Raw genomic sequence first — 9,900 nt, 5'->3', positions numbered from 1 at the left:
TTTCCAACTAAATGTCCTTTTAAGAGCATGTTTTGCATGGTTATCATACTTAGTGCATTCTTGTACTAACACCATTCTTCTTCATCTTTTTACACCAAGTGTAGGTGATGGTGACTAAAGGGTTTTTCCTAGAAGTGATGAGTTTGGCTTACTATTCCCAAGTTCGGGTGTGTCCTTAAAGATTCAAGGACCTTTATGTTAAAGAGTTTCCTTAAGTTCTATGTACTAGATAGTAGTTTCTTTTGTATTGTAAGGGATGTGTCCCTCTTGTGTTGTAGTCATGTTTTACGATGGCTACCTTGAGACGTAGTACTCCAATTTTTGTATTAAAGGTTTAATGAGGTGACTTTTATGTCTTGTGTTATATTATGAAAAAGTTTTAAATTTTCCACTATTTTTCTATGTTAATGCTATGACGAATGCTAAGGGCTTGTATAAGACCTCCAAGAGGTCGAATACGCCGGTAACGACTAAGGGGGTGCTCTCGGGTCGTTACAACTACTGACTTGGTCGACTGACCTATACCACCCTGACCTATGGTCAAACAGTTTCTCCACCCATGCCCATCCACAAGAATAACAACATGTGGAACACTGCCCGCACCTCCCGAAATGCATTCTACCGCAAGTAGCGCAATGCGGCGAGGCTATCCTAGCCTAGCCTGGACCCCTCTGCTACTGAGAGCTTGATGCTCGTGAACCCTCACTTGGGCCTGACTGTCCCTGTCGATCAAATCTACTACCCTGAAACTGCTGTGGTGGAGGTCTAGGTGGCCTAATAGAATATCGGGGTCTGGGACCACCCTGAAAATCTCCATGTGAACCAGTGGGCCTAGCCCTCTTCTGTCTCTCTCTCAACACTCTCACTCATATACTGTAGATATCGGCGATCCTCTATGCCTTGTGCAAAGACCTGAATTCGCGAGATATCCATATTATCATTTAGTGCAGCGGTAGAACAAGCGTCGATATAGTCTGAGTCGAGCCCTCCCACAAATCTACGGATCCTGTCATGCATCGTATCAATAAATGATTGTGGATATCTAGCCAATGAATCAAATCTTTACCCGTACTCTCGGACACTCATGCTACCCTGTCGGAGGTTCAGAAACTGGTCCACCCAGCCATCCCTAATCTCTTGAGGCAAATAGTGATCTATGAAAGCTTCTGTAAAACTATCCCAAGTGGGTAAAGTTGCATCTTTTCCCCTAGATCTCTCCCAAATTTCGTACCACAATACTGCAACATCACGCAATCGAAATGTTGCTAACTCAACTGACTCAGTCGCTGAGGCATGCATGACTCTGACGATCCTATGAAGCTGATCAACAAAGTGTTGAGGGTCCTCTCTGCAATATGTCCCTGTAAACTGTGGAGGATTCAAGGCAAGAAATTCACAAACTCTCAAACTTTTGGGCCCTTTAGAAGGTTCGGCAATATCTAGTGCAAGTGGTTGGCGTTGTGAAGCTACTAACTATGCTAACATACATACTGCACTCTTGAAATCCTGATCAGATGGAATAGGAGGAACTAGAGGTGGTACTACTGGTGTAGCCGGAAGTCCTGTAGCCCTCGGAGGCTCCTGAAGCAGTGGAGAAGCTATAGGGGGCTGAGAAGACGTCTCCCCCGGGGTCTTATAATGGACTACCTCCACCTGTGGTACCTTGCCGGTACCCTCGCCTGCAGCTGTATCTATCCCCTGGCTAGTTGTGGTCTGTCTAGTGTTAGCCATCTCTATCTGCATACAAATATCAATTATAAGCCAGAAACCTCAACCCTTAAGACACTGCTCTATATCACGAGGTGAACAAAAGAAGGATAGTCATTCTAACATGCCCGGTAGCTTCTTGCTTATTGAATGCGGTGCACAACACATTTATAAACAAGACTCTACTAGACACGACTTGTAGACTCCCTAGGATACGCGTTGCTCTGATACCGAGTTTGTCACGCCCCAAACTCAAGGGGAGCAACTGGCTCCTAATGCCAGAACTCAGGCCCAAGCCGACCCTGTTGAACCATTTGCTACTAGCGCATGACAGCCACATAAAATCAAGAAAACAAACAAGTATATTTCGGCTTAAAAGTAAGCCATCGGCCGACAAGGCCTCTGTCAACAGATCTATAAAAGAGACAACTACTCCCAAGAGTTCATATAAAGAAATAGCCAATTAGCATAAAAGTCCTGATTGGGTCGTCGAGGCCACCATGGTCTCTATACAGAAACTAAAAGTAAGTATATATCAAGACAATACATCAAATAGCTAACAAGCTTCAACAAACCAACAAACTAGGCCAGCATGGCCATGACGTAGCTATACACCCCACACACTAGTCTCCAAGCTTCTAAGAGTAGTAAAGATTGGTGGGACAGGGCCCCAGCCTACCCATAGAAATATATACAACAAAAGCTAACAAATCTCCCAACTCTGGCAGCTTTGGAGGAAAGGGGCAAGCCAATCGGCTAGAAGTCAATCCTGCTGAGGAGGTCTACTGGGTCGTCTAACGGGACCTGAATGCATGAATGCAGTACCCCCAGGCAATGGGGAATCAATACAAAATAATATACCGAGTATGAAATGCAATAGACTATTAGCATGTATCCTAACATACTGAAGTAATCCGATAAATAAATCAAGGATAAGATAAGTGTACTGACCTGCTCCTAAATCTAAAATTATCTAAAATAATAAAACAACAACTTAACCAAGCCCCCATAAGCTCGGCAGGTACAAACAGCACACAAGACCACCTACACAGGCCCCCATAAGCCCAAAATGTGCCAATCAATCTATATACCCATATCGGTAGTCCCGAGCCCCTTAGTCAGTCACATATCCCTCTTAGGCATTAATATAACCCCGTAGGCAGCACATAGCTCTCTTTAGGCTTGAATATAGCTTAAAGACAACTCATAGTCCTCTTAGGAAACAACATGGGCCCCTGTTAGGCAGCACATAGCCTTCTTAGGCGTCAATAGCCCCATAGGCAACTCATAGCCCTTCTAGGCATTAGTATAGCCCCGTAGGCAACTTATAGCCCTTTTAGGCATCAATATAGCCCCGTAGGCAGAACATAGCCCTTCTAGGCATAGATCACATTCTTGCAGCTAACCACAATAGCCCCAAGGGCAATAATAACAATCCAATAGGCTAAAAGTGAGCAATTTAGCTATAAACAACCTATACGAATAGCCTCTAAGTCATGTCCAACATAGGGACGCTACTAACTGAATAAGAATCCCAACAAGGGAGGATTATATCAACTCGAGCAACCAACAATCAACTATAATTGCTACAAACCCAATTACATTGCTCTTAAGATTTAAGGAAACATGCCGTAAGAAGGGAATAGCCTTAACATACCTTTTTCACAGAATTCACGTGGCCTAACGGATTTTACTCACAACCCCCTCGATACTACAACAAGGCAGGACCATAATTAACACACAAGAATAGAGGATACCACGATAATCCGATAAAATATATCTATTTCTGTCGCAAATTTCTATTTGTGGCTTATTAAAGCTAGAATCGATGAAAAAAGGGTCTTACCTTGATCTAAAGTTCGTAATACACCTCAAAACCTTAAAATATATCCAAACCCTTGCTGTCCCAACACCAAAGTTGATATGCTACGAAATCGATAAAACAAATTATACCATGTTGACGAGCTCAACGCGTAAAACAACTTTTGTCAAGAACTTAAGCCGAGTAAATCTATAATTTGGTTGATCCTAGAAGTGGGTTTTCTAAGTTTTCTGGTTATTCATCGGAAAAAAAGAAAAAAAATCGAAGAACGATATATAAAAAGTTCCACCGACCTAGGGGACCCACCTCATGTGCCTGCCTGCGCAGTCTCGCAAAAACATAAATATCTCCCTATTCTGAAGTTGTATGAACAAACGGTTTGATGCGTTAGAAACTAGAATCGTAGACCTTCGATTTCAATGGGTTGTGGGACCCACAAATCTGTATAGACCGGGAGAAAACCTCTGAAACATTTGACCCAAATTTCAGAGAAATCTTTAAAAAAGAACTTATGATAACTTTCACCAACTTTTATTTTGTCACTTACCTAACTTCAAAACTTGAGATACAACCCTTGAACACTTAAAATATGACATACCACATCATTCTTAATTTATTACTCACTCTCTTTGTCTTTCCACGAAGATACATATTAATTTAGACGTTTCGAAAAGTCGGAGTGTTACATATCAATAGTAAATAATCATCATAACTAGCTATTACTCTTGTCATTAGATATTACTATGACCCGTTACAATTATTAATTGTCATCACCAACTCCACAATCAATAACTATTGTTAATTACCATCTCACTACTAATTACTATTCGTAATCACTACCATGACGTATCATAATCCCAAATCGACACTCACAATCATTATAATTATTTACTAATTCATATCTTAATATAAAATCATATTGAGACATTTAAGTCTTAATACCCAGTTTACCAAAAAAATAATCTTAATACACATAAAATTTTAATGTAAAAAACAAACAACCAAGAAAATAATACCCTTTAAAACCCTTGTTAAACCCCTAAGGATCTCTGCAACGACCGCCACCGCCACCGCCGCCGCCTCTCCGGCAAGAAAAATCTCCTTTTCAATTATGTCAGCTAAATGGAGAGCTTTACAGCATCGTCATCGTTATACGTACAGTGCCGTAATATTCCCCAAAAGTTTCGTTGAAGCACTTCAACAAACACCTTCTGTTCACTTCTACTCCGAACTACGACAGTTTGTCTCCTTAAACTCTACATACTCTCAGCTCAATCATGCCAAGAAACTCGCTTCATCTTTCTCTGAATTACTCTCAAATGTCAAAGCCGATGAAGAGTCAATTTCTACAGCTTCCAGATTTTACCTGGAGATTCTTTTGCTGGAGAATTCGCAGCCTCTGCATAGAACTTTATTATCCGTGCTTGTCAAATGCAACAACTTTCATACCCTGATTCAAAACTGTTTCCGTCAACTTTGTGAGGAATATGGTGAAAATGGGAAGAGATTCTGTGTTTCTAGAGTTGCATTATCAATGATGAGCACCCCCAAGTTGGGTTACTTGGTCGAAATTGTTGACGAGTGTGCAGTTTTGGTTGGTTTGAATGTGGTTTTGGGGTTAAGCTCTGTATTGGCAGATATCAATGATTGGTCTAGACCGTCACCAGTTGTTATGGAACAGTGCCAGGAAGCTCTTTCTTGTATGTATTACTTGCTTCAACGATTTCCTTCCAAGTTTGTTAATGCAGGTTCTAATGTTTTAGAGAGAATTCTGGTTATTGTTTTGAGTATTTTGAAATCGGAATCGTTTTCTAGAGATTGTCTAGTGGCGGCCGGGGTGAGTTTTTGTGTGGCTCTGCAGGTTTGTCTTAGCCCTCAAGAGCTTGGACTGTTTATCATGGGAGGAATTTTCAATCAGAGTTCCATTGTGTGTTCTAAGCTTGCATTTAAGGATGTACTTGAGAAAATCCCATTTAAGGGCAATTTGGTTGATGAATTAAGTAAATTTTCATCGTTGAGCAGACTTTGCGTGGTTAGAGGTATTTTAACTGCAGTCTCAAGGACAGTATTGAATACCGGGTTTGTTGTATCAAATGATAGCTTTGGTAGTGTTAGGGACTCTGGAGATAACAAGAAATCAATCAAAATGATCCTTTATGATGCAATTTTGCCTGAGCTTTGTAATTTTTGTGAGAATCCAATTGACAGTCACTTCAGTTTTCATGCTCTTACGGTAATGCAGATTTGCCTGCAGCAAGTAAAAACATCAATGCTAGATAAGAATGGAAGTCTTGAAGTAAATTATGATCCCATTTCTGAGGACATTGGTACACGATTATTGCAAATAGTGTGGAATAATTTGGAAGATCCTCTGAACCAAACAGTCAAACAAGTGCATCTTATATTTGATCTCTTCTTAGACATTCAGGCCAGTCTACACTGGGCAGAGGGTAGTGATACATTCAATTTGTTCACGAGAAAGGTTGCTTTTGATCTTCTTCGCCTGGGACCACGTTGTAAAGGAAGATATGTTCCTTTAGCATCCCTCACCAAGAGGCTGGGCGCAAGGACACTTCTAAGTATGAGCCCAGATCTATTGTTTGAAACAATAAAGGCATACATTGATGATGATGTGTGCTGTGCTTCAACGACATTTCTTAAGTGTTTCCTTGAGTGTTTACGTGATGAGTATTGGAGTAGTGATGGCATTGAAAATGGGTACAACAGTTTTAGGGGTCATTGCCTGCCTCCACTTTTGTCGGGCCTAGCTTCTGGACATTCAAGACTCCGCTCAAATCTTAACACCTATGCACTTCCAGTATTACTTGAACTGGATGTTGATGCTATATTTCTGATGCTCGCTTTTATTGGCATCAGATGTGGTTTGGACAATGGTGAAGTATTTCTTACTGAGCTGGATTTTAGGGGTGTGTCTCCTGTGCTTGAAGAACGAGTGGCTGTTTTAGTTTCATTGTTTAAGGTTTCTCGTTTTCTTGCTTTGCTGGAAGGGGATATTGATTGGTGCAAAGATTCTTTGTTGTCTCTGGAAGACGTGAAGCAGAACTTGGAAAACAAAGATGCTATTGTCTGCATCAAGGGGATTGAAATAAAAGTCCCAGAGAAATATCTGGTTTTGGCACTTACCCATATTGATGAGTCACTTCGGATTGATGCAGCAGAATCTCTGTTCATAAATCCAAAGACCGCAAGTTTGCCATCATCATTGGAACTCAGTCTGATGAAGGTAGCAGTTCCTTTGAACATGAGATGTTGCTCAACTGCTTTCCAGATGAAGTGGACAAGCTTATTTAGGAAATTCTTTTCTCGGGTTCGAACAGCATTGGAGAGGCAGGTTAAGCAGGGAAGTTGGCAACCTCTTGCACGGAAAGACACAAGTAGAAATTCTGTTGCTAAAAGAACAGGGGATATGTTTGTAGACAGGGCAGATGAACTTTTTAACTTTATGAAGTGGCTAAGTTGCTTTTTGTTCTTTTCATGCTACCCCTCTGCTCCATATGAGAGAAAGATAATGGCAATGGAGCTTTTATTAATAATGCTAAATGTTTGGTCTATTGTGCTTCCTTCAGAAGGAACGGTTGATGCTGTTTCTCCTCAGTTCTCTCTTTATCCCTACAGTAAGGGGCTTCTTTTACCTGAATCAACTCTATTGCTGGTTGGATCAATTGTTGATAGTTGGGACCGACTTAGAGTGAGTTCTTTTCGTATTCTGCTGCATTTTCCTACTCCTCTTCCTGGAATTCATAGCGAGGACATGGTTAGTGAAGCAATTGTTTGGGCTAAGAAGCTAGTCTATAGTCCACGTGTCAGAGAAAGTGATGCTGGAGCTCTGACTTTACGACTCATATTCAGAAAGTATGTTTTGGAACTTGGTTGGGTTGTTAATGCCTCATCTAATGATGTATCTGCTCAACCACTGTCCAAGCTGCCAAGCGAGGAGAATAAGGTGTGTAAGTTTGCCCCTCCAGCAATAGAATATCTAAGATCACTGATTGATTGGCTGGATGCAGTAGTTCAGGATGGAGAGAAGGATCTTTCAGAAGCATGTAAGAACAGCTTTGTTCATGGTGTTCTGCTTACACTTCGATACACATTTGAGGAACTTGACTGGGATTCTGATGCAATAGTCTGCAGTATATCTGAAATGAAAGGGGTATTGGAGAAGATTTTGGAGTTGGTCATGCGAATTACTTCGTTGGCCCTTTGGGTGGTATCAGCTGATGCTTGGTACTTACCTGATGATATGGATGAAATGGGTGATGATGCTCTTTTGTTAGAGGAGGTTCCTCATGAGATGGATGAGGCAGACAAGGAACAAAATACAACAGAGGTGCAGGAGGGCAGGCAAACTGAGCAGATAGTTATGGTTGGTTGTTGGCTTGCTATGAAAGAGGTATTAAGAATGACTAATTATCCCTTTTGTCAAAGTAGCTAACTATTTAATGAAACATTTCTTATGTCAATGGTTAAATTATGTCATCACTAATTCTTGTGCCATCATCATTCTTTTCCTTGCTGTTTTGTACTCAGGCCTAGTAACTTTGCAGTTCTTAGTTCAACTAATTGCAATAGAACGCATATTCTACCCTTCCCCTTCTATTGCAACCTTTGTGTGGCTAAAGAAGGAATGATAAATACTAGGTGATTTTTTCCCATTTTGGTTAAAGTTTAAACTTTGATGAGTTGAGTTTTTATGCACCGGTGCCGGTGGCAGGTAGTAGGTACTTGATGGAATACGCGAGAAGTGTGTGCAAGTTGTCCTGAAAACCACTATTATATAAAAGCAGAAGGAATCATAAATTGTAGTCAACTATATGAAGTTTATATGCTTAAAATTTCCAGAAGAATTAATTTATTTTCATCTACATTGCTTCAGGTGAGCCTTCTTTTGGGAACAATAATAAGAAAGGTTCCTTTGCCTACTTCAGATGTTTCAGAATCAGGTTCCCAAGTTGTTCATGAAACTGTCTTATCTAATACGACATCTGACACAATGCTTGATGTGAAACAACTCGAGGTAATTGGCAACCATTTCTTGGAAGTCCTTTTGAAAATGAAGCATAATGGAGCTATCGATAAGACAAGAGCTGGATTTACTGCACTTTGCAATCGATTGCTTTGTTCAAATGATGCAAGGTATGTGTACTGGATTCTATTATATCGGCAGTCATATTTTCTATATGCTTATTTGTTTTTTGCAGGAGTTCCAGTGCCAAACCTGTAAGCGGTATTGTTACCATGGTTTAGCTTAAAATAATTTTAGAAATCTCTCTGAAGTCAGAAAACTGAAAGAAGCTGTTGTTTCACAGCGGACGTTTCCTTTACATCTATCTTCTTGTTAATTATCTGAAAATGGCAAATTCTCATTGTTTAACTAAGAATGACCAAATACTACGGGAGGAAGCTTGGGTAGATGGCTGGTGCAGACAGGCAGGGAAGCAGACGCCAAGAAAGTGGGAGAATCTAGTAGCAGTGATCAGCAAAGCCATCAGTGCTGCAACCCCTTCTAGGGTTATATTTCTTTGTACTTTGGGTTTTCCCAATGTGGAAAGGGGAAAAAAAGAAATAATAAATTGGAAAGGGAATTCTCCAGTCCATTGGGTTTGCGAACTAGAGAGCTTGGTATCAGAGAGATTAAGTTCTGCTCATGGCATTTGTGAGAAATATATGGGAAAAATAATATTGAATTGTGTATCTAAATAGTTACATTGAGACCTTATTTATAGACACTACATTGGAATCCTTTTCCAACTAGGATTCCTATTCTTATTCCTATTCCTATTCCTATTCCTATTCTAAGTAGGAAATATTTATTTCTATTCTAACACTCCCCCTCAAGCTGGTGCATACAAATCATATGTACCTAGCTTGTTACAGATGTAATTAATACGAGGACATGTGAGGGACTTGGTGAAGATATCTGCAAGCTGATCATTTGACTTCACAAATTTCGTAACAATATCTCCCGAGAGTATCTTTTCTCTAACAAAGTGACAGTCAATCTCAATGTGCTTAGTCCTTTCATGAAACACTGGATTTGATGCGATATGAAGAGCCGCTTGATTATCACACACAAGTTCCATCTGATCAATTTTGCCAAATTTTAGTTCTCCCAGCAACTGTTTGATCCAAACTAGCTCACAAGTTGCTGTCGCCATTGCTCGATATTCTGATTCTGCACTAGATCGAGCAACCACATTCTGTTTCTTACTCTTCCACGACACCAAATTACCTCCTACTAAAACACAATATCCGGATGTCGAACGTCTGTCAGAGGGTGATCCTGCCCAATCAGCGTCTGTATATCCAATGATATGCTCATGGCCTTGATCCTCAAAGAGTAGTCCTTTACC

The 9,900-nt window shown here is 40.5% G+C and overlaps 1 protein-coding gene across 1 annotated transcript in view; it reads left to right on the top strand.

Moving 5' to 3' along the window:
- The first annotated feature begins 4,487 nt into the window (after window positions 1-4,487).
- The window catches only part of LOC102603064 (thyroid adenoma-associated protein homolog), a 16,003-nt gene continuing 10,590 nt past the window's right edge, over window positions 4,488-9,900 (top strand). Inside the window, exons 1-2 of the mRNA XM_006349510.2 lie at window positions 4,488-7,940; window positions 8,424-8,683. Of these exons, the coding sequence (XP_006349572.1) occupies window positions 4,641-7,940; window positions 8,424-8,683 (3,560 nt within the window). The 5' untranslated portion in view covers window positions 4,488-4,640. The remainder of the gene's footprint in view (window positions 7,941-8,423; window positions 8,684-9,900) is intronic.

The sequence above is a fragment of the Solanum tuberosum genome, unplaced genomic scaffold (genome assembly GCF_000226075.1).
Source record: "Solanum tuberosum cultivar DM 1-3 516 R44 unplaced genomic scaffold, SolTub_3.0 scf00111, whole genome shotgun sequence".
Lineage (NCBI taxonomy): Eukaryota > Viridiplantae > Streptophyta > Magnoliopsida > Solanales > Solanaceae > Solanum > Solanum tuberosum.
The sequence above is the reverse complement of the archived record's forward strand: the minus strand, read 5'-3'. Positions and strand labels throughout refer to the sequence as shown.